Below are 25,962 nucleotides of genomic sequence, written 5' to 3'. Positions count from 1 at the left end.
CTTCTTAATCTTGTTCCTGAAATGGCCACTCGATTTTAAAAAAAATTGTGATTGATGGAGGGGAAAGCTAGACATTGTCTAATAAGCACTTTATATTTTAGGAGAACAGATTACAGAATCCAGAGAAAAGATGGGTAGTCTCCATAGTTTATTTTATAGGGGAAGTCAGCATCAGAGAAATTTTTTTTTTCATAATTGAAATACTAATAATTCCTAAAAGACTAACAAACCAATATGGATGTACAGGATATAAACAACTTAAAACTTTGAAACAAATGTAAATTGGAAGAAAACAAGTACAAGTAACAGGACCTATGTGATGATTAGCAAGAGCAGAATATAGATAATATCAAACTGTACAGTTGGGTTAAAAAAATGGTTCAAGTATAAGATGAGAAAAAGTATGATTAGAAAACAGATCATATGAAAATAATATGGAGTTGTTATTGAAATACAAGATCAATGTACATCAGTGTAGGTAAAACATGGTCAGTAAAAACCAAACCAAACTAAACCAAACCACAGAACTATTTTCATGTTAACTTTCGCTGGAGGCAGCTAGACAGGTCAGTGGACCGACCACTGGGACCAGAATAAGAAAAATCTGAGTTCAAATTCGACTTCAGGCAGTCTGTCCCTGGACAATCCACAAAATCTAGAAGTCTGTTTCTTCAACTGTAAAAAGGGTACACTAACAAAAACTCCCTTCTCAAGGCTGTTGTAGAGATCCAATGAGATAATATTTGTAAAATACTTATCACAGTGCCTGGCACATATTAAATGTTTAATAAATGCTTGTTTCCTTTCTCCCTTCCTGGATTAATAGAATCATATCATTTAGAATAAGGGAAATAATATTCTCATTAGGGGTCCTCAAACTATGGCCCATGGGCCAGATGCAACATCTGAGGATGTTTATCCCCCTCATCCAAGGTTATGAAGTTTATTTAAAGGCCCACAAAACAAAGTTTTTGTTTTTACTATAGTCCGGCCCTCCAATAGTCTGAGGGACAGTGAACTGGCCCCTTATTTAAAAAGTTTGAGGACTCCTGGTCTAAACAGTTGTATTAAATTCTACCAAATGCATTTCTAGGAAAAAATACTGGCTAATTAGATTGTATCCTGAGTATGATAACCAGGATGAGAAGGGGCTTGAATCCATACCTTATTGGCATAGGCTAAAGGAATGGAGATGTTTAGCCTAGAAAAGATTAGACTGGGTGGGAAGGTTGTTATGTTGGAAGAAAGATTAGACAGTTTGGTTTGGCATCAGAGGGCAGAACTAGGAAAAACAAACTAAAATTGCAAATAATATCTAAACTTGGTGTAAGGAAACTACTTTCTCATAAAGTCCTATAAAAATAAAAATGGTCTGATTTTGGAGGCAGTAGTGTGTTTCTTTCTTATTGCTATATGTAGTCAAGCAGAACTTGAAAGTGCCATTTGGTTATGATATTGCACAGGAGATTTTTTTTAAAGGCAGAGTTTGGACTAAATAACCTGTGTAAATGAACCTTTTTAGCATTATGAATCTGATTTCTTGTGATTTACAAATTTCTAAGCCAGCCAGTTAGCTAGATCTGTTGGACAATTCAGAAGTAGTGGTACTTCAGCAAGTGGTCTTTACAAGAAACTTGATACTTATTTACCTTTTGTTGTCACCTACTTTTAATATGCTATTTTCCCAGGTACAAAATGTAAAACTTGGAAAAAAGTTGTAGTTACAGCCTGTCCTCTTCTAATTACTAGAAATGCAGGTTAGATAATGTTTTTCAAAGCACAGCTCAGGGACCAATTTCATAAAAGTAGTTATTTCATGTTATTTTCAGGCTGCAACTGGGTAGTATTAATGTTAATAACAGTAATACATGGCATATTGAAGAGTTTAAAAAAGCATTTTTATATGTATTATTTGCATTTTTATTTCATTTGCAGTTAAGTAGATTTGGTATAACTCTTCTATAAGCTGTTTCCTAATTCTAAGATTCTGTTATTCTGTGATACATTTTAGGATGAGTAGTGATTCTTAGGATTTATACAGGATTTGTATTTCCAATACTTTATAGAATTTTATCTACCCTTCTATAAAAAGCTTTTCCACCTGGAACTTCATTCTATCTCTGGACTACTTCTCACATTGCAAGTACCCTGTACCCTATGGGTTTTCACTCTGACTGGCTGTCTTCTCTCAATATTCTAATCTTGGCCTTCTTTTCCATGTAGCTCTACTGCTACAACTCACACTGCAATTGTTCCCAAAGGGTAACTAACTACTATTCTCCTTAAGAATTCTGGGTGGCTGGTTGTTGTTCTTCACTTTAGAAGAGGTCCCAACTGATCTCATTATGTTAAGAGTTGAGTTATAGTCGACTCTGATTGATCAGACCAATACAAGTTCAGAATGCTCACAGGTTAGACACAAGTAGTCCTTATGAACATTTGGGGTGGACTTTCTCCCTAACTTTGTGGATTACAAGTTTCTTCCAAGCTAATTCAATTCTGCTTTGCTCATAGAGCACAGCACCTTCTCTGATGAGGACATGTAATGCTGGGCGGTCCTGTGCGAGTATCATACAATTGATTCTAAAGTTCTTAAAAGAGATACTTGAGGGATCATAGTACTGCTTTTTCTGATTACTTTGTGAAAGGTTACCCTCTGTGAGTTCTCTATAAAATAAATTTTTTTTAGCAAGCATATTTTGGCATTTGAACATTGTGGGCAGCCCAACAGAGTGGCACTCTGTAGTAGAGCTGGAATGTTTGGCAGTTCAGTTACAGAAAGCATCTCAATGTCTGCTGTCTTATCCTGCTAGGTGAACTTCACAATCTTTCTAAGACTATTCAGATGGAAGCGATTCAGTTTGCTGGCATGAAGCTGTTAGACTGTCCTGGTTTCACAGACACACAACAATGAGGTCAGCCCAGAGATTCTGTGACTTTCAGTTTGGTGGTCAGTCTGATACTTCTCCTCTCCCTCACTTTCTTTAGAAGCCTCCCAAACACTGAGCTAGCTCTGGCAATGCATGTGTCAGCCTCATTGTCAATGTGGACATCCCTGGAAAGGATACTCCCAAGGTAAGTGAACTTAGCCACAGCGTTCAACACCTCACCATTTACTGTAACTGATGGTTCCACATAATTGTTAGGCCAAAATTAGCACCAGCAGCAGAGAACTGACCCATTCTTTGTTGTGTCTCTACTTCAGACACTGCACTGAGTGCAAATCACCTGCAAACAAAAAGTCATGCACCAAGAATTTACCATCAGTGCGGCAGCTGACTTTGATGCCATATTTGTCCTCACTGAAGGTGTTTGACACCATGGCTTGAAAACATCATTCTAAAAAGCATGGGACCAAGCACACAGCTGTGTTTCACTGCACTGGGAAAGCTCGAGCATTGACCTTGTCCAGATGCCGGGCAAGTGTGCCATCATGAAACTGTTGGACCATCCCAATGAACTTCCTTGGGCAACAGAATTTTGACTTAATGTTCCATAAGCCCTCACAACTGACAGTATCAAAAGTCTTGGTCATCTCTACAAATGCTGTATACAATCCGCTGGAATTTTTCTGGAGTTGTTGGGTAGTAAACACCATATCGATGTTCCTCGGTCCCTTCTGAAACCAGTAGCTCTCAGGTAGATGACCTTTTTCTAGGTGTAGAGTCAACTATTAGGGAGTACCTGGCAAGAATATTGCCAGTAAAAATGAGAGAGAGACTGAGAGAGAGACAGAGACAGAGACAGAGAGAGAGAGAGACAGACAGACAGACACACCCTCCTGTAATTGTCACAGGACAATCTATTCTCTTTACCTTTATAAAGATGGACAATGGAGGCATCTTTGAATGCACAAAACTTCTTGCCATATAATTTGGAAAATTTCAGTCGGCTTTTGTATGAGCAGTGGACTTCCCCCCAATTTGTAAATCTCAGCTGGAACAGAATTGTCACCTAGTGCTTTTCCATATGAAAGTAGCCTAATGGACTTCGAAACCTCTTTTTAAGTTAGAAAGAGTATTTACTAAGAAAATTATAACAGGGACAACTATTATCAAAAAATAATCACCCCAAAGTAGGAGTATACCTACCTTTGGCATAAGTATATGGTATATGTCCCTGGGAGAATAGGCTCAAAGTTACCAAAAAATTCATAGCTATCAGAAGTTATTTTCTTTCTTTGTGGAAACTGTGGTTAGATGCTAGGAACAAAAATATAATGATGAAACAATTCTTTCTCAAAGGAGCTGAGAGATCCACATTTCTAATAATTCCAATTGATGACAAGAGATCTCTATCTAAGTGGTTTTCTAGAACTTTAAATTAAATATGTCTGAATAAGAATCTATAATTTTATTCTCTGATGTTTAATACCTCTATTATTACTGATGACAGTACTGCCCTACAGTAAACAAGGATTTATCTTGTAATCTCATAGACTTCTTTCTGTGTATATGGTGATAAAGAAGGTTGAGTCAATAAGGAACTAAATCCTATTGATCTTTCCCTCTATATTTTCTCTTCCTTACATCTTCTCATTTCTTCTACAGATAAATTAGCCCACTTCAGGCCCTAAAAAGAGAATTCTGTATGAAACTGTGAACATTCATTTCAAAACACTTGCTTTAAAAGCATATAATTAATTCTACAGCTTAAAACATTCCTGCTTGTCTGTATTTCCTTTTGAACTTTCTATATTTTCTTACATACATTTTAATAAGCTTTATAATGCCTTTTTGGAGGAAGAAAGATCACAAGATCACAAGATCACAACTACTAACTGTGAGTTGGTGAAAACTGGTTTGACAAGTAGGGATTAGCACCCCAAGAAACATGTAAGCTAAGGCTAATAAAACTATAACCTGGGTTTAACCATTCCAACAGCTTGGGACAGTTAAAAGAATTAAGTTTATTGCTCCTACCCCTTATTTCTCAATCTTAGGTGACTTTTATCCTTATTTCACTAGTCCCTGGCACATTTCATCCTGTCTTGCTTTCTACACTGGTATAATCCTCCTCCCTTTCTTTCCCCACTCCCCCAAAAATCTTCCCTTCTCTTGCCTCTTTAAATTCTCAAAACAGAACCAATCTACTCCCTGGACCTCTGCTTTTTCTTACTTAACTTCCTCAATAACCTCTGAAGACATTAAAATTCTGAAAGGATAACTGTTTATTCTTCCCTTACTAGAATATCAGCACTACATAATCATACAACTCCTCCCAATTAGCAACATGTTCAGGTCTTATACCAGTGCCTGGCACATGGTAAATGTTGAATAAATGCTTATTCACTTCCAATTGCTCAAATAAATTTACTTTTCTAGGTTTCTCTGGACTTTCTCTTAGTTCTGCTCTTCTCATAAGAAATGCCTGAATTCCATTAAAGGTACATTTTCTTTTTTCCACATAGGATTATACAAAACTTTGCAAGGAAAATTATTCAAAAGAAAAAAAACCGGTTGAATATATATATATATATATATATATATATATATATATATGTATATATATATATATATATATATATATATATATATATATATATATATGGTTGGAAATATATGCACTGTACAATTGTGGACCTTATACTTCTGTAAAAGGGATGGAGTGTCTTCTTATAATTTTTTTCAAGCCATACTTGATTCTTATAATTTTTTGATATTAACTTTGGATTTTGGGGAGTTATTCTTTTCACTTACATTGTTCCAGTCATTATATATGTGATTTTCTTGTCTCTGCTTATTTCACTTTATTATCATCAATTCTTATGCATTTTCTCTATATTTATCATGTGTAGCACAGTACAATTCAATTACATTCATGTACATTCTTCACATGCAATTAATTTTTGGGGCAGCGAACTGGTGCAGGGGATAGAGGATTGAGTCTGGAGTCAGGAAGTTTCATGTCCTTGAGTTAGAATCTGGCCTTATGTAATTATTAGCTGTATGACCCTTGAAAAATCATTTAACCCTTTTGTCTCAGTTTCCTCATCTGTAAAATAAGCTGGAGAAGAAAAATGGCAAAATGTCATGGAAACCCCAAAAGGGATCATGAAGAGGACTGAAAAACAACTAAGCAACCACAATTAGTTTTGCCATTCTACTACTAAGGGGCATCTATTTGTTTCAAATTCTTTGCTCTTACAAAAAAGTGCAACAATCAACATTCTGTATACATGGATTTTCTTCTTATCAATAGTCGTCTTGCAGGAAGATATTAATAGAATTTTGGGATCAAAAGATATGAATAGTCTAGTCACTTTATTCATGTAAGCACTTTCCAAACAATTGTTATTGATTCACTGCTTCACCAACAAAATGTACTAGTATGACTATCTTGCTATAATCCCTCCAACATTAACTACTCTATTTTTTGTCTACTTTACCTATTTATAGGATATAAGATGAAGTCTCATAGTTGTTTTAATTTGCATTTTTCTTATTATTAGTGATATGGAACATTCTTTCATATTGTTAAGAGTTTGTAATTTTTTTCATATTTTTGACAGCTTATCTACTAGGGAGATAATTCTTAAGTTGACTTTCTTTGATCTGTTTTTCTTCTGTTACCAATTTTGATGAATGAGAAAAGCCAAGGAATGGTAACATTTCCTGTTATCTCAAGATAGCAATGCTAGGCATCTGGAAGACCCTTGGCTTTTACTGTTCTGATCTGAGCATGCAGCACTATGTTTGTTGGCACCAAGTTAGATGCTGCCTGCTCTCCCTTCCTGGGCTTTCAAGGTTCCCACTCTGGAGCTTTCTAAGGGAAGTATCTTTGGAAGGATCTTAGTCATTGCTTCTATCCATAGAAACTTGAAGGTTACCCATGTCTCTGATCTTTCTCTGAGAAGGCAACCTTGTGCTGCTTTGCTCACATGTCCCCCTTCCTACTGTCTTTGTATTTTTGGTTAACTTTTTGTGCAATCTGGAGTGGATGGAAGAAATCACTTAGTAGTTCCTTTTTGGATTTCTTGATTTTCATTCTGGTGAACGCTTCAGATTTCTGCTGGAGTAAAATGGTTTATGGGATCTGGGAGGCCGGTTTCCTGTCTAGGTGGCAGGAAATCCCTGCTGCCTGCCACCACTACCTTCCCTTCCCCCCTGTGCCCTGCTCCATCAAATTTTCTTCTCTAAATAGCTGCAAAAGCCTTCTATCTGTTTTTTCTGTCTTTTATCCATTTCCTATTTCAAAGTACCACTCAAAGATACCATTCCTTGGCTCTTCCTCACCCATCAAAGAGACAGGGACTTCTCACTGCATATTGAATAAAACATTGATGCTTGATCATGATATCTGAGATCTTCTGTAATCTGCTCCTAACATACCCATTTAAGTATATTTTACTATTATTATTATCTCACTATATTTTTAGACAACTTGGAATTCTATTTCTTGTTTTTGCTATATCATCTCATATTTTAATACCTCTGCCTCAAGTTATTTCCCATTCCTGGAGTACACTCCTCTATTCCCTTCTTGATTACTTGAAAGCCCGTCCTCTCTAAATTCATGTTCACTTTGAAGCATTCTGTAATCCCCTTTTTCATTCTCCTTGCCTCTCCTCAAAGAAAGTGATTTTTCCCACTTCAAATTTCTCATAGTACTTTTTCTTGAAATAATCTCACATCCCCTTATGTTAGAGTTACTTGGGTACATGTTTTCTCCTCCCTAGATTATAAAAGATCAATCTGTGAAACATGTGCCTTAGGAAAGGGTATGAATAAACTTTTTTTTAAAATGTGGAATGGTGTTCTTTAGTAAGAAACAAATTTCCTCTTAATAGCAGTCTTTAATCAAAGGATCAAAATTGACTTGTCAAGATATGTTATAGCAGGGATTCTTTTCAGGACAGCACAAGTTCTGAGGTCCCTTATACTTCTGAAATCGAATCCTCTGATCCATAAGCTTTATATTCTCTATGTTTAATATACTGTAGGCACTTAATACATATTTACTGAATGAATTAACATAAAAATAAGTCAAAGTAGGTAAGGAAGAGAAAAGGATGATGTGAATCTTCATTTAAAGACAAATTATTTAAATAAGAGATCTGGGAGGGACGAGATAATGAAATCTACAACTATATCAACAAAGTATATCAGCAAATTAGAACTTAATTAAAATACTTATAATATTAATTAGATTTATTTCTGGATAATGAAACTTTTTTTTTTTGGTGTTTGCCTTACTGAAAGGAGTCTTTATTCAATTCAATTCAATTCAATACACACACAAACACACACACACACGTTTAAATTAAGAAATTGTGAGATTGTTATTAAATAGGTAGCCAGTGGACCTGAAGGGGCATGGCAAAGTGAAAAGGATATTAGCTATGCAGATAAAAAAAAGCTGGTTCTAAGTCTCACCCGACATCACCTAGTTGTACAACGCTGTACAAGTTTCTTTGAAATATGGACATATGTAGTTAGCTCTGCTTTATTTTCCAAATTTATAAAGTGAGGATAGCAAAACTTGCAATACCTACCTCACAGTTCTTTTGTGAGGAAAGCATTTTTACAAAGTTTACAATATTACCTAAATATAAATTATTATCTTTATTGACTGAAATAATAGAGAATTATGTTAGAAAAGATCCCTTTAAAGGGATCCACATGTGCAAAAATGTTTGGGGTACCCCTTTTTGTAGTGGCAAGAAATTGAAAACTGGGTGGATACCCATCAGTGAGGAAAGGACTGAATAAGTTATGGTATATGAATGCTATTGAATACTATTGTTCTATAAGAAACGATCAGAAGGATGATTTCAGAAAGGCTTGGAGAGACTTACATGAACTGATGCTGAGTGAAATGAGCATTACCAGGAGATCATTATACATGGCAACAATAAGATTATAAGATGATCAATTCTGATGGACGTGGCTCTTTTCAACAGTGAAATGATTCAAACCAGTTCTACTTGTTCAGTGATGAAGAGAGCCATCTACACCCAGAGAGAGAGGGCCATGGGAACTGTGTGGACCACAACATAGTATTCTCACTCTTTCTGTTGTTGTTTGCTTGCATTTTGTTTATTTTCTCAGTTTTTTTCCTTCCTTCATCTGATTTATCTTGTGCAGCAAGATAATTGTATATATATATACATATATTGATTTAACATGTATTTCAACATATGTAACATGTATTGGACTACCTGCCATCTAGGGGAGGGGGTGAGAGGAAAGTAAGAAAAATTTGGAACAAAAAGTTTTGCAAGGGTCAATGTTGAAAAATTACCCTTGCATATGTTTTGCAAATAAATAAGTAAAAATAATAAAAAAAAGATACCTTTGTTGTTGTTGCTCAGTCATTTCAGTTTTGTCTGATCCTGTATGACCTCACTTGAGGTTTCTTAGAAAAGACACCATGCAGTGGTTTTCCAGGTCCTTCCTTTTTTTTTTTTTTAACAAATGAGGAGATTGAGGCAAATGGAGTATAATGACCTGCAGTCACACAGCTAGTGTCTGAGGCTCTATTTGAACTCAGAAAGATAAGTCTTCCTGACTTCAGCTGTGGCACTCTTTCCAGAGCCACCTAGTTGCCCTGGAAAAGCACTCATATAGCACAAACATATGACTGAGTATTATAGATTTGAATGTGGAAAAGAAAGGAAACTGTCAAAATGAGATTGAGCATTCCCACATACTTACTTTCGCCACATGGCTATGAATGAATGTACAGACACAAATCCTGTCCTTTCACCCCCTGCAGCATTGAACATGGGGGCTTTCCAATAGAAAGGGCAGCTGCATGCCTGAAAACACAAACAGAGAGGCAGTAAGGAGATGAAGAGAAAAAGAAACGTCCTTTATGAGTTTTTGAGATCAACTACTCCTTTGGGGAGATGAATACCAGCAAAAATAGACTGAGGATGCTCAATTACTGTAATTTTAGGTGGCAAATATGAGAAATCATTAGAGTGGGGAAAGATGAGGAAGGACAATTTTGTCAGACATATAAACCATCAATTTAATAACAAAGAGGAAATATGTCTTTTACCTCCTCAGTTTCTTTTTCAGAATATTCCTTTCCCTTTCTTGGTTAGTTTTTGGATAAACTCTAAAAATCTAGCCTTCTGCAGCTTCATCTAACTAAAGTCCAAATATAAGCCCCCTTCTTTGCATGAAAGAAAAAAAAAGCAAGCCTCATTTTTTACTGTTCCCTGCTCTCTCCTAAACCCAGCAAATAGAGGGAGTCCCTTTTTTTCTGAATGGTCTGTAATTACATGGTTGATGTTATCTATACTTCTCTTCCTTCTATGCCTGTTTTTTTTTGACAATGTCCAAGATAGAAGAAAAGGCCAGAAAAGGTCAGACAGGAAAGACTACTTTTGTGTTTGTTAAAAGTGCTACAATTTATATACATGCTCAAAAGTGAAACTGTAATATGAAACTGTAATACTAGCACATAAATCATATTAGCAAATTAGAAGCCTTCACAAATAAGAGACTGCATTTTAAGACCTCAAGAATTTCAAGTGAAAAAAAATTATATTTAGGATACAGTCCCCCAAAGGGACCTATGACTTTATGTAAGAGATTCTAGGGCAACTAGTTGGTACAGGGGATAGTGCTAGCCTTTTAGGAAGACTTATCTTCCTGAGTTCAAACCTGGCTTCAGACACTTGTTAGCTGGATGAGCTGCTTAACTTTATTTGCTTCTCTTTCCTGATCTGTAAAATAAGCTGGAGAAATAAATGGCAAACCATTCCAGTATCTTTGCCAAGAAAACCCTAAATGAGATTACAAAAGGTCAGACATGGCTAAAAAAAAAAAAAAAAATGTAAGAATACCCATTTCTTTCCAGAATCTTTTTTTTTCATTGCCTCTTCTCAAAAAAAAAAAAAAAAAAAAAAAAGTGAATTCCCTTGGCTCTACCCAAGTATATTTATTTCTTTCCTAGAGGAAAAAACCCTAATTTATTTTCTATCACTGGCAAATTTCTCTAGCTCATAGCAGAGAAATGCAGTCAGCTTCCAAAACTGGACAATTTTGTATACTCAAAGCTTCATGTAAAACACACTTCCAAATGTGGAACTATCTAAAGTACCACACTTTATTAGTATTTAAAAACTATATGTCATTCTTCTTAGAAAGTAAAACTTGCCAATATAGTACCTCTGATTCATTTGATAACAACCATAAAGGATTTTGGAGATATAATAAATCAGATTTCCTTAATATATATGTCAGGTTATCAGAATATGAAAAACAAGATAAAAGTGAGGCAAGTAGTGGATAGATAACAGACTATCCCATCAGCTAACCAAATCAAGGCTTTGAGATATTGGGATTAGAATGGAAAATCAAAATTTCTCCAAATCCTGAGATACAAGATTCTTTAGTAATATTCAAATGATACGGGGAAAATTAGTTTCACCTCCCCTATAAAATGAAAGTGTCTGCAAGATCTTTAGGAATTCAAGAATTCTGAATTTGGGGTCAATGAACTTTGGTTTTAAAATATTTTGGTAACTGCATTTCAATATAACTAGATTTTTTGGTAATCCAACACATTTTATTTGTCTTAAAACATTATTCTGAGAAGGGCATCTATAGATATCACCAGACTGCCAGGTCTATAAAATATAAAAAACTAAGAACTTCTACAACCTATAGTTTTATTGGGTGTTAAATTTTGTTTTCTGTGCTATACATTTTTTGTTCTTATATAGTCTCAATCTTTGAACTTTTGCTTTTAATTGATGAATAAAGTATCAAGTCCAGGACAACTATCAGCATGATCAGGTTACCTAGCTATTTTCCATTTTGAGTCTGTGGCTGATCTGTTATTGCTAGCATCAGAATCAGCAGCAATTTGATAGCTTTCCCTTATATAATTTATAGTATAATATCTATAATGGAGTAGTGTGGATTAATATAGTACATAGAGATTTGTGGCTCGGGAGTTAAGACTTGTATTCAAATCTTGATTCTGACACATACTTGTGGTATGACAAATGTCTTAATCTTTGTTTCCCTGGCAATATTCTAAGACTTAGAATTTGCAGAGCATATGCTGATCTATACGAAAAAAAGTTTCAGTGCTGGGAGAATCTCATACTAATGAAATTATTGGTCCAGGTAAAAGGAAAAACCTAACCTGCATGTGCCAACACGAAAATGCTATATAAATTATTATAGCGGTTTCCTGCCCCACAAATTCATTTTCCTAGTCAAAAGGGAAACTGTAAGATGACAATTATTTATCTTTAATTTTATGACTTACAATTTTCTTTTTGACTGGCATCTATGTACTTTTAAGTTTTAGACTTCCTAATTGGTCTTTTTGTCTTAAGTCTCATGTCATGTTATATCATGTTCTCTCTCTCTCTTATTTTTCACATAGCTCCCAAAATGATTTTCAAATATTCAAGTCTAGTCATTTGTCCACTACTAAATAAATACTATTGTCTCCCTCTTGTCTCCAAGATCAAATATCAGCTCCTTTATTTAGCTTTTAAAACTCTTCATAACCTAGTTTCAACTTACCTTTATAATATTAATATATATTATTCTCATACTCAGCCTCTGGTCAAACTGGTCTTTTCGTTTTCCTCACAAAAACCACTCCATCTTCTGTCTTTATACTTTTGTACTGTCTGTCCCCTATGCCTGGAATTTATTCCTACTTTACTTTTCTTTTTCAGATTTATTAGTTTCCTTCACATCTCTGTATAAGCAATTTACTGTTGGGCCTTGTTACTGTCTTCCCGTCCAATTTACCTTGTTTTAATTTTATATATACATATTTATACATAATTTGCATATACACATAAATATACATTTTAATTTTGTATATACATAGTATACAAATACTGTAATATCTGATGTAAGTTCTTTAAGGGGAAGAACTATTTTCATTTTTGTATTTGTAACTCCAATGCCTAGTATAATGCCTGTACAAAATATGTTTAATAAATAATTACTCATTAAATAGAATGATCATGTGTTTCACTGGTACCATGCAATGAATGTCAAGAGATCTAAGAGGAAGACTCTCAGCAACTAGGTAAAATGCCTAAAGAAGATTTTTCAAAGAATGTGGATAAGAATTGTATGGGATAAGAAAATGTAGACAGATTGAAGTCTATACCAATGCAACAATAAAATCACAGGTTCATTAGAGAATTGAGTAAGCAATTAATTTAATAAGTAAACACAAAAAAAACCAGGATGCCCTAAAGAATCTCAGTCAGTAAACACTTGACTTCCCTGAAAAGAAGAGAAGCAAAGCATCTATACATACAAAATACCAGAATATAAACTGAATTGGAAAATATTATGCAGGAGAACAGTGGAAGATTATAGTCAATAATGTCTGAAAGATATTACAGATAAAAACTGAATAACAGTATAAAAATTAACTTAATTGTTAACATTTTTTTGGGGGGGTTACAATTGATCTAAAATTTCAGCACTGATAATGTTATATGAGGAAGTACATATGGAATATAAGGGTTTGCAACAGGACTCAGACAAATATTCAAAGAAAAAATCCAGTGAGGGGTTAATCTAGATTAGGGCTTCTTAAGCTTTTTTCACTCGTGGTTTCTTTTTGCCAAAGAAATTTTTACACAACCCTGGACATCTAGGTATACAAATCAAACATGTATTGATAGTAAATCATACTTTTGTGATCCCCACATTAATTACGAGACCCCATAGGAAATGGCAAACTACAATTTAAGAAGGTGAGATCTAGATGAGCTCTTTGATCCCAAAGAACTCTTATCATTATAGATTGGGAGGTACCCTGGTACAGCAGAAAGAGCACTGGTTGTAGAATCAGAGATCTGGATTAAAATTCCACTTTGCATTATTGATTTTTGGGCGATCCTAAACAAGTCATTTAACCTACCTGGTCCTCAATTTCCATATTTGTAAAAAATAAAAAAACACAAGGGAATAGACTGGATGGTCTCTGATGTCTCTGTAGGCTCCAGATCTATGGAGCCATTACCAAAATAGGTGAAGAAAATATTAATAATTGTCAACTTATATATATATATCTACTTTTTCATCTCTATAAGTTTTTATGTGAATGGCTTATACATATATAGTAATACTTTTATGTTTTTTGAAAAAGGAAGTAGATACACAAAAATATCTTCAGTATAACAACTTATACTTAACAAACGTTAAGAAAGAATACAAGATTCTGCTTTATTTTTTTGATTACCAAAAACAAAAGAAAACAAAACAAAAAGCAAAATCAAAAGACTCAATAGTGCAAAATTCAACCTTAAATGGCTTTTCTCCAACATCCTATCTCATACATTTTAGTTATATGTACACACACACACACATGATTTCTTCATAGAAACTGAAGAGAAAATAGTACTTAATCTTTTTATTAACATCAAGCAATGAGATATATTAAGTAAATCAGTCAGTTAATAAATATTTATTAAGTACCCTATTAAGGGCCAGACATTGTGCTAAGTGCTGAGGATAAAAAGAAAATCAAAAGACAATATGCAAACATCTATGTGTAAAAATGCTATATCAGGCATTGTTGGTGGAACTGTGAACGAATCCAGCCATTCTAGAGAGCAATCTGGAATTATGCCCAAAAATTTATCAAATTGTGCATACCCTTTGATCCAGCAGTGTTTCTATTGAGCTTATATCCCAAAGAAATACTAAAGAAGGGAAAGGGACCCGTATGTGCCAAAATGTTTGTGGCAGCCCTGTTTGTAGTGGCTAGAAACTGGAAAATGAATGAATGCCCATCAATTGGAGAAGGGCTGGGTAAATTGTGGTATATGAATGTTATGGAATATAATTGTTCTGTAAAAAATGACCAGCAGGATGAATACAGAGAGCATTGGCGAGACTTACATGAACTGATGCTAAGTGAAATGAACCAGGAGATCACTTTACACTTTGACAATGATATTGTATGAGGATGTATTCTGATGGAAGTGGATTTCTTTGACAAAGACTCAGTTTCAATTGATAAGTGATGGACAGAAGCAGCTACACCCAAAGAAAGAACACTGGGAAACGAATGTGAACTATTTGCATTTTTGTTTCTCTTCCCGGGTTATTTTTACCTTCTGAATCCAATTCTCCCTGTGCAACAAGAGAACTGCTCAGTTCTGCAAACATATATTGTATCTAGGATATACTGCAACATATCTAACATATATAGGACTGCTTGCCATCTAGGGGAGGGGGTGGAGAGAGGGAGGGGAAAAATCGGAACAGAAGCGAGTGCAAGGGATAATGTTGTAAAAAAAATTACCCTGGCATGGATTCTGTCAATATAAAGTTATTATAAAATAAAATAAAATATTTAAAAAAATAAAATAAAGTGAAAACATTTTTTAAAAAATGCTATATCAGGATAAATTGGGAGTAATCAATAGAAGGAAGGCATTACAATTAAGGAGGATCAGAAAAGGCTTCTCTTAGAAGGTGTGATTTTAATTGGGACTTGAAGAAAGGCAGAAAACACAGATGAGGAGGGAGAGCATTCCAGGTAAGAGGGACAGTTGGTGAAAAGGCACAAAATCTGGCATCTTGTCTTAGGAATGGTGAAGAGACCAGCATCACTGTATCTCAAAAGTATGTGGTGGATATAAGGTATAAAAGATTTGGAGAGGAATGTGGTCTTCAACTATTTCAGTGATGTCAGACTCTACATAAGCATTTGGGGTTTTCTCAGCAAACACACTAGAGTGATATAGCATTTCCTTCTCCAGCTCATTTTACAGATGAGGAAACTAAGGCAAACAGGGTGAAGTTTCTTGCCCAGAATCGCACAGTAAGTATCTGAGGCTGGATTTGAACTCAGAAAATGAATTTTCCTAACTCCAGCTTTGGTGCTCTATTCACAGTGCCACCTATTTACCCTGGAAAGCTAGATAGGGCTAGAGTATGAAGAAGGACTTTGAATACCAAATAGAATATTTTATATTAGATCCTGGAGTTGATAGGGAACCCCTGGAGTCTGCTTGGGGAGAGGGTGAGGGACACAGGTATACATGCTCTTTAGGAAGATCACTTTGGCAACTGTGTGGAGGATAGACTGAAGTGGGGAGAAATTTGTGGCAGAGGCACAAATTAATGACTATTTTAATAGTCCAAACAATAAGGTCTGTATCAGGGGTTTTAGTATCACAGAAGAGAAGGGGGAATCTATGAGAAGGCAAAACCAATAGGCCTTAGTAACCAATTGGATATAGATGAGAGAAAGAGTGAGGAATCAGCGAGAATTTCTAGATTATAAACCTGGCTGAGTGGATGATTGTACTGTCAGGATCCTCATAGCAAGCCTACCCTCTCTTTTTCCTACTCTGTTTTCCAGAGTAAGACCCAGAATAAAACTGTGTCCTGAGCTTGGCCTAACAACAATCCTTTGAACACCTTCTCTGGATGAACTCAGCCTCAGCCAAATCCCAGAACTGTCTTATAGGAACACCAGATGGTCCCTCTGAGCTTGGACAAGCACCTGGAGTACCTATCTCTCAGTCCGGAAGCCCTGCTATGAATCAAACTTGTCTCATTGTTGCTGTTACCTCTCATTCTCAGGTCTACAGCTCACTGAGTTACCAAGGCTAGAAGTATTAAGATTTAGTCTCAGTAAAGGGGGTCTCCACCTAGAGGAGGCTCTGGCACATGTATGGAATTTCCCTCCAACAACAAAATAAAGAGATCCTTTTGCACATGAACACTTTTAGCTTTTTTGGTTTTATTTTATTCATATTTTATTTTATTTCTTAGAGTTAATTGTGGTTGTAATAACCTATGTGAGTTCTTTGATATTTTTGGAGTTAAAAGAAATTGCATAATCTTTGTGACTTTTTGCTCATTTGTTTTCAAACTTGACAGTACCATTGACAGTAAATAGGAATTTAGGAAGAGGACTTGGTGGGTGATGGAGAAGAAGAAAGAGTTTTGGACATGTTGGATTTAAGATGTCTATATCACAGATAGCTGGTGGTAATGGAAAGAGGGCTGGGCCTAGAGTCAATCAAAGTTGAATTCAAATTTGATCTCAGATACTTGCTAGTTATATGATCCTGCGGGCAAGGCACTTAACCTTAATTTGTCTCAGTTTCCTCAACTGTAAAATGACATAAGAGTTATACCTATTTCTTAGGACTGTTACAAAGATAAAAAAAAAAAGAAAGATACTTAGCATAATATCTGGCATATACAGTTGGCACTATATTGATGCTTATTCTCTTCCCACTTTATGGGATATTCACTTGAGATGTCTAATAGGAGCTGGAGATGTGAGACTAAAGGTTAGCAGAAAAGTTAGGGCTAGATATGTAGATCTGAAAATCATCAGCATCATGCACTATCATGGAGGATATCCTACACAGAATCCAAATTGATTAGGATTTTTCATAGATGATGAAGTCTGAAAGATGCTATTGCCTGCAGATCATAATACACTGATTTCATAAAACTAGAGAATTCCATAGGGTATCCTTGATTAGATTAATGTACTTTTGAAATAGAAAAGCCTAATAACCTATACTGGAAGATCGACTGGAATAATATCTATTTTCCTGATTTAGGACATACGAATGGATTTGTAATCTGCCATTACTTCATTAATACATATATCTTGAACTAAAGGCCTTGAAGATGGTAGAGGCTCAATCTAGAATTGAATCTTGTTTCAATCTCTGATGAAGAGGTGGATCTTTTCCTTGTTAAGGCTAACCCTACTTTATATACATGTGTACTGCTATCTTACAATACCTCTTGTCTTTTCCGGAAGTTCCTCTCCTTGAATATTTTTTACATCTCCTATCTCCAATCTCTTATCCACTGCTTCCATCTTCACTATTTACAAACATTTCCAGAGAATGTTTCTGAAACTTTTCCCCTCATTCTGAAAACTTTTACCCCATAAAAACTATCATTCCCTGTCTTTTCTTTTAACAATTAAATTCTAGGAAAGTTGGTTTATTTATTATCTCAACTTTCTCATCTCTCATTCATTTCTCAATCTCTTGTAACATATTTTCTACTGGTTTTGCTTACTTCACTTTTCATCAATTCATTAGTCTTCCTACCTCATCATCTTTTGCCTGGAACATTGCAATTGGTCTTCCTGCTTCTAGCATTTCCCTTAAAGCTATCCTTAAAAATTACCAAAATTCTATTTCTAAAACAGATATGATTATCGCATAACCTTTTCTGATTACTTCAAAAATGAAATATAAAATTCTCAACTTGCTATTTCATTGACTTTTCCAGAGTCTTATTTGGGCTCCTAGACTGTAGTTAAGAAGGCTGGATTCAAATCCTTAGTCTGTTTCTTAGGCAAGTCACTGAAGCTCTTTGGGCCTTTAGCATCTAAATTTATGATCCTCTAATTCTTGGTTCTATTCAACAGAACTTGCTAGCTGTGCTTTGGGTATGATATTCCCTCTTTAATCTCTTGCCTTTACGTATGAGGGGTTCCTCCTCATCTCCAGTTTATGGATCCCCAAGCTTACTTCAGAGTATAACTTAAGGGCCATTTTCTATAAACAGCTTTTTCTGATTACTTTTCCTCTCTTCCAATTATTAGCATTCACTCTCTAATCAACAATATGGTGGTTTTTATATCCTTTCTATGTAGTTTTTGTACAAGTGTTTTTTAAATTGAATAAAACTGAACTGGTAGCAGGCTGTATTGTATTTATAAAATAAGGCAGCATTATCAATAGTCTCAAGGTAGACCCTCAAACAAAAAACCTGACCATTTTAACATTTTCTTGGTGCTATATTCCTGAGATTCTTGACCACAAACTCTGAAGAATCAAGATTCTAGATAAATCTATGAGCAATGAAGAGCACATATAAGTAGGCAGGATATAACCAACATTTTGTACATATGAAATAGTATAATGTGTCATAAAAATATCTGATCAGAAGAATAGGTAGTCTGATGTAGCAAGAGATAAATAATAAGAGATAGATAAAACCTCAGTGCTGCAGTCATAGCTATGAAATGTTTGAATTGAAATGAAATCCTGGCTTGTGACTTCTTCAGTATAGGGAACCCCTAGAATGGAAATCAGTGAAAGACTAAAATATATGAAGTTTATGATAGTGTCCAACTCATAGAATGTCAGTTTCAAGGGATTATCTAAGATAACATAACCCTTAAGAAAACCTTTAGAATATCATTAAACTTTACTCTAAATTCAATAACACAGAAATATTTCCTTGCTATACCACCTCTGTCACTCTGTTTTGTAATCCCATGATGGGTCTCTAGTTACTCACCCTAAAGCTGGGCATTTGATTATTGAATGTTTACTTCATTTAACCAGCTCCAGTAATGCAATCTAGCTCTGATCAATAATCAAATCAACACAACATTATTTCTAGAAAGGGTGTAATGTTCAAATACTCTTATGATTCCACTTAACGTCCTCGTGATTTCTCCCTTCCTTCGTCCTTCACTCCCCTTCACTCCCCTATATGTAGTGGTCGTCCCTTATTTGAAAGTACTACTAATCCTGTAGTAAGGTCGTCCCTTACTTTCAATACAGGGACCCTCCTTTTTTTACTTTATCTTCAGCACTCAGCAAAATTCCTGCATATTATTAACTGCTTAAAAATTGCTGAATAAATTAATCTATTGTTACTCCACATGTGATCTGAACAGTGAAGAGTAAAGTAAGATTATTTCCTCCTTTAATCAGAATTCTGTATTTTTATTATGAAAATATTTTATTATTTTCATTTTTTAAAGCAAATAAACCACCATTAAGTCATATAGAATTTCTGGTAACTAAAATTTCCAAAGTTTTTTCTTTTTCTTTTCCCACCCAAATGAACAGCTATAAGCCAAGTTTTAATGCATAATTCCACATTAACCCCTGTTAAATTTCATCTTAACTGGTTGTAACTGGTCATGATTACTTTGAATCTATACAACTATTGGCCAATCTTCCCAGTTTTACATAAAACACTATTTTAAAACTAAGGAACTGAGGAAATAAACATTTGTCAATAGAAAAGTTAAATAACAATTACCAAAGGAATACCATAGGTGATATGTTCTGTGTTTTTTCATAAGATAGAGAGGAAGCACTGGGTCTTGGACTAGTTAGGGAAGGGTTCACAGAAGTGGGCAGAGGGTTCGTTTGGTTGGGTTGTGAGGGATATCTTGAATGCTGGAAGAAGATTTAGATTTTCTCCTATAGGCAATGGGGTCATTATTAGAGAGTTTTAAACAGAATTAATGAAATGAAATGAATGGTTTAAGAAGTTTAATCTAGTATCATTTATGCTATGTGTATTGAAGGGAAGAGAGACTATAGGCAGGGAGACCAGATATGAGTCTATAATAATGCAGGAAGTGATAAGTTTCTAAAATGGAGGCAGTATAATTCCAGTTTTGAATATACCACTAACTAATAAGGTAATGCTGAATTAGTACCTTAGTTTTTCTGAGTCCCAGTTTTCTTGTAAGGAAATTGAAAAAGATATATTAGATAAACTCTAAGATTCTTTGATTGATGGACTTATTCTTACCAAATGCAAATTTTATAATTGTAAGGCATTTTTAGTGGGAAAAGAAAGCAAAAAAAAAATGACTTTTTTTTTCATTTGGCATAGTTTGATATGTATGTTGGTAAACCATTAATCCTAGTGCCAAACTTGTCAAGGGTCACATATTTGCTGTGAATTGTATGTTTCAACTGTCATTCTAAAATGAAATAGAGAACAAGGAGGAATGAATGCATGTCTACACAGAGATATAGTTTCCCTTTCTCTTGACCATATTACAAAAATCACTCCCCTCCTTCTTTCCCTTCTCTTCATCTCTCTTCCCCCTATTTTTTCCCACCAGAAATTCTTTTTTAAAAGTGAACAGGCACAAATTATTTTAACTTCAAGAGGTGAACGTGTATTATATGTTGTTTAGTTGAAGTTTAGTTCAGCTTCAAGTTTTATCCATTTTTACATAATTAAGCATTTGAACCAAAGAATAATGCATTTTTATCTTCTTCACTGGTCCCTAGCATAATATAGAATAAAATATTTCAGAATTATCTACAGATTTCTTTTTAAAAATTAGTGTATCAACAAATAAGCTTTAAGGGAAAATGTTGGATATAAGAATTAATACAACTTTTTGACTGACTGGAAATGACTGTTAAAGATAAGTGTAGGAGTGAAAGATTATAATAAAATTTTGATTGTAGATAGCTAAGAAAATCCAGAGAAAGGGAGAACTTTAGAGAGAAAACTAGTTTTAGAAGATGAGTTTGAATTATTAGTTATAAATGACAGGGGATATCGGATATCCAAATGAAAACATTCAACAGTGCTGCGAGAATGAGGCAGAAGGATAGTTAAACTTTGAAAGAGATATTTTAGCAATCTTATGAATAATGGTAATAATAGAAGTAGTTGAGAAGCTCAGTGCTGGGTCTATGAAGAGATGAGTTTAAATCTAACTTCAGGCACTTATAAATTTTGTGACCCTGGGCAAGTCACTTTATGTTTGTTTTCCTTAGTTTATTGGAGAAGGAAATAGCAAACCACCCCAGCATCTTTGCCAAGAAATCCCTATGGATTATACTGGTGCTTAATGGTCCCACAGTCATGAAGAGGTGGATATGTCTGAATGATTGAAGAACAACAATAATAATCGGTTATTGCCTTGAAAATGGATAGGATTCCTAAATGAATATAAAGAGAAAAAAAAAACACTAAACAAAACTGATTAATGAAACGTGGGAAATACCAACAATTAAACGAGAGTAACTAAAAAGATATGAAAAGAGAAGGAACAGTTAGAGAGGTAAGAAGAGAACCACAGTAATGTAACATCTTAGACATCAAAGGAGAGAGGTCAAAAGTGTCAAATCCAGCAGAAAGGTCAAGGAGAATGAAGGATAAGAAAAACAATTAGATTTGGTAATTAAGGAGTCACCAAAGACCTCTAAGAATATGGAGGTAATTTTGTAAGATAAATTATGTTAATTAAATACTGAGAAAAGGAATGTTATGGATATAAAAAGGGCCATATTTTAGAGAATAAGTTGATAATGTCTAGCCAGAATATTAAGGTCAATCAGAGATTATTTCATGAGAGATGGTAGTTTATTAAAGAGAGGAAAGGAACCTTCACTGGAAAAGACATATTAAAATGCCTAAAGAGGAAGGGCAGTTATATTACCTTTGCAATTTTCCCCATTTCGTAAATATCTGCTTTCTGATCTTCAAGTTCCATGAAGGCCAATTCAATTCTGTTTAGTGTCTGTTCATGGTTTGCACATGTATCTGGAAGTCCTTTAGGGAAGTAGAACTGTGGAATGTTTATGGATAATGGCACATTGATAGCAACATTATTCACACGAAGGAGAGGAGAGAGAGGTTGGGGGCTGCTTCCAACACCTGATGCAGGTACAAGTGGTGTTCCAAGTTTCTTTTCTTGCTTATTCTGAATCTGAAATGACAATATGAATACAATATGAATGTGATTTTAAAAATATGTCTTTCTTAAGAAGTTTCATTGGGTTAAGAAGCTGCACATAAACATCATTTCAAAAAGTTGGTAGAGACAGTATACAAGCAGAACTTTTACTTCAGGAGTAGTGAGATGTATTTTGGGAAATATTTACATATACTATACAAAATGTGGTCATGAATAAATTATTATTATTTATATCTAAATTGCACTTGTGATTTTTAAAAATCCTACAGATTTTGGATTAGTGGTTTGTAAGATATTTTCTAACATTAAAAATTATAAAAGGGCAGAATCCAATAAAATAAATATTGTTTTAGCTTAAATTATTTTGAAACCCAAAGTACCTGTCTGAGACCACTACTAGACTTCTTAATAACTTCTACTTCTTATTTACTACATTATATGAATTGAAGTTTTAAATTGAAAAACTGAAGTTACTTTCTTTGCTATTATTATAATTTGAGAATACTGTTTGCTATTCTCCAAGGAGAGTATAGGTCCTGTCAAAGTTCATCCAGCAAAGATTAGAGGAAGAAAAGCAGAGCAGTGGTGATTGGTGAAATGCTGAGAGAATACTGCAGCAGCTATTTGTCAACCTGATAACAATAAAGAGGAGGGTTTTTTTTCCTTGGAGCATTTATCCAATACATAATAGAGAACCTCTGAAGGCTCTTCTACCATCTACTTTTGGAGATTCGCAAAGCCACGTGAACACATATTAAACTTAGAATGCTTATTAAAAATTATAATCTTAAAGAAAAAAGAGAAGACCATAAAGACACCAATGGGTCCTGTCTTACTTACCCCTTTCTGCCATTAGTGAATGCAAGAGATACAGAACAGAAAACATCTGCGAAGTAAACAGATGCTTAAAAATGTGATACCTGAGAATAAGAAGTGCATAGGTGGTCCAGATTATAAAATACAGGAATGAGAGGCTTCTAATCAAGGATAGAACATACTCAACAGATTTGGTAAGAATATAGTTTTCTCTTGCCTCATGTATGAAACTAATCATATTATTAATTATTAAGAGGAAATATTAAGATGAAGGGGAAAGCTGCTTCCACTAAGTTACCTATCACAGAGAACAGTTATGTGTAGAGGAATAACAGCAGCTGAGACAAGTTCAAAGGAGAGAAGAATTCAAGAGAGAAAGGAATCTGTTTAAAATCTATATCCAGAGGGCAGCTAGGTGGCGCCGTGGATAGAGCACCAGCCCTGAAGTCAAGAGGAACTGAGTTCAAATTTAATCTCAAGACACTTAACACTTCCTGGTTGTGTGACCAAGTACTTAACCCCAATTGCCTCACAAAAAGTAAAATAAAATAAAATCCATATACACAAATGAAAATAGGTACGCTTTTTTGAATTAGAAACCCTAATTCTCACTAATGATTGGAAAATGGCTCTAAGATACTTATAACTTATTCAAATGAAACAGAATAGGTAAAGTGAAGGGAGCAGAGTTGCATTATTTTATGAAGAAGATACATTCATAGGAGAAAATCAGGGACTCAAAAAAGGTTAGGGCAAGTACTATATGAAGTGGCTGGGGATATGGTGTAAGAAACAGAAGCAATTTTATCATTGTAGCTTACTAAAGACCACAGAGGCAGATGAATAAAATAGATGAGGACTTCAGGAAAACAGATGAAAAGCTTGACAGAGAGCCATGATATAGTAGTGATGGAAGACCTAAATTATCCAGCCATATTCTGGAATACTTACTGCCAAAAGTAGAGCAGTCAACATTTTTATAATTTAAAAAAGTAAAGGAATCAACAAGGGCAAATTCTATTTCGTATTTAATTCTTACCAATATGGAAAAACATGGGTTATAGAAATGATTTGATTTTTAAGAGAGAAAAGAATACTTCCTCCTAGAGAGAAGCCAAGCATCATTTGATAAGTGCCCTTGATTTGGTTAGAGCATATTTCAAATATTTCAGAGGAAGTCTAGGTAGGCTCTCCTGACTGAAAATTCTACAACAGAAGTCAAATATAGAGAAATAGGACAATGACATGAATGAAATATTGATGACACAGAGAAACAATTCTGAGGAGCAGTAGAAAAGGGGAAGGCACATGAAGAGACTGGTAGAGATACACAGGGAGATCACCCTACATAAACAAGATGACGCTGATTGAAAAGAGAAAGAATAAAGACCTGCTTAATTCTTATTTTGTTTCTGCTTTTTGATCTTTGATCTGGAAAGGAGAAAATTTAAATGGTTAATAAAAAGTTGATACCCAAAAATAAAGACATAATGAGGGAACATTCTAAAATTGTCCTTGATGAATTCAACTCACTTAGCTCAGATGAATTACATGTTTAGTACTGAAAAAACTGGTAGCTATAAATGTGTACTGATTCTCCCTCCTTCCCCTACCCAAAGAAAATCACTCTTAAGTGATATGTGAAAATTCATAAAAAATAAAGAGAATTTTACCACAAAACTTGTTAAGGGCAAAGTTATTTGGATTGTGAAAAAAAGGAAAAAGAATAGTATACCAAACTAAAGGGTTGACTTTGAGCCTGTCAAAATTAAAGAATGATTAATGGTTAATGAATTTAGCTAATGAATTACAAAAGGAGTATAAAGGAATTATGAAAGGAACCTTATTGACCTTAAAGAACCAGGGAACAGATTATTCCAAAGTAATCTTGCTGATTCCCTCCTCCCCACAAAAAACCACTAAACTACTAAACTTATAGCACATTATAGATAATTTACCTAGAATAGCAAACACATTGATATAACATTTGATATATTCTCATATCATTACTGTGGAAAAGATATGGACTTTTAAAAAATGAATTAGATGAATATTTAAAAATTGTTCTGAATTGGGTGAATAGTTGGATTCAAGAAGTAATCGATATTTTGATGCTAACTTGGAAGAATGTTCCAATGGTGTTCCCAGAGAATTGTGCTTAGTTCTGTACTATAATGACTTGTATATGAGCATAAATGATATCAAATTTGCAGATGCCATAAAACTACAGGGATAGATGACACAAAGAATGATATAATGTGTACCTGAAAAGACCTTAATTAGTTAGAATACTGCCTGAATTGGATGAGATGAAATTGAATAGGGATAAAGTGGTCAACTTTACAAATATTAGGTGAGCAATTATTGTTAGACAATCATTTTTCAGACAAATTGGGGGTTTTAGAGCCCTACAAACACAATAGGAATTAAAAGTGTAAAAGTTCATGACATCTTTGATTGCATTAAGAGAAACATAACTTCCGGGAATAAGGAGTCAACAATTTGACTGTGTCCTGGTCTGAGTTTATCTAGAGTATCGTGCTCAGTTCTGGGCAACACATTTTAGTTGAAGCTTTGATATGATAGACAATAGGAGGAGGAGGGCAGCCAGGATATACAGAATCTTGAAATCATGCTATATTTTGATTAATTGAAGGAGCTGGAAATATTTAGTTTGGAAAAAAGAAGACTCAGGGGAAATGTGACATATCTAAACCTTTAAGATATATT

General features: G+C 34.5%; 1 protein-coding gene across 4 annotated transcripts in view; it reads right to left on the bottom strand.

The window, feature by feature from the left end:
• Window positions 1-25,962, bottom strand: part of PPP2R3A (protein phosphatase 2 regulatory subunit B''alpha) — a 214,947-nt gene that overhangs the window by 111,025 nt on the left and 77,960 nt on the right. For all 4 annotated transcript variants that reach the window (XM_051985596.1, XM_051985597.1, XM_051985598.1 and 1 more), the window contains 2 exons: window positions 22,159-22,428; window positions 9,657-9,760 (listed from right to left, as the gene is read on the bottom strand). In XM_051985596.1, coding sequence (XP_051841556.1) covers window positions 9,657-9,760; window positions 22,159-22,428 — 374 coding nt within the window. The remainder of the gene's footprint in view (window positions 1-9,656; window positions 9,761-22,158; window positions 22,429-25,962) is intronic.

This window comes from Antechinus flavipes, chromosome 3 (assembly GCF_016432865.1).
Source record: "Antechinus flavipes isolate AdamAnt ecotype Samford, QLD, Australia chromosome 3, AdamAnt_v2, whole genome shotgun sequence".
Lineage (NCBI taxonomy): Eukaryota > Metazoa > Chordata > Mammalia > Dasyuromorphia > Dasyuridae > Antechinus > Antechinus flavipes.
The sequence above is the reverse complement of the archived record's forward strand: the minus strand, read 5'-3'. Positions and strand labels throughout refer to the sequence as shown.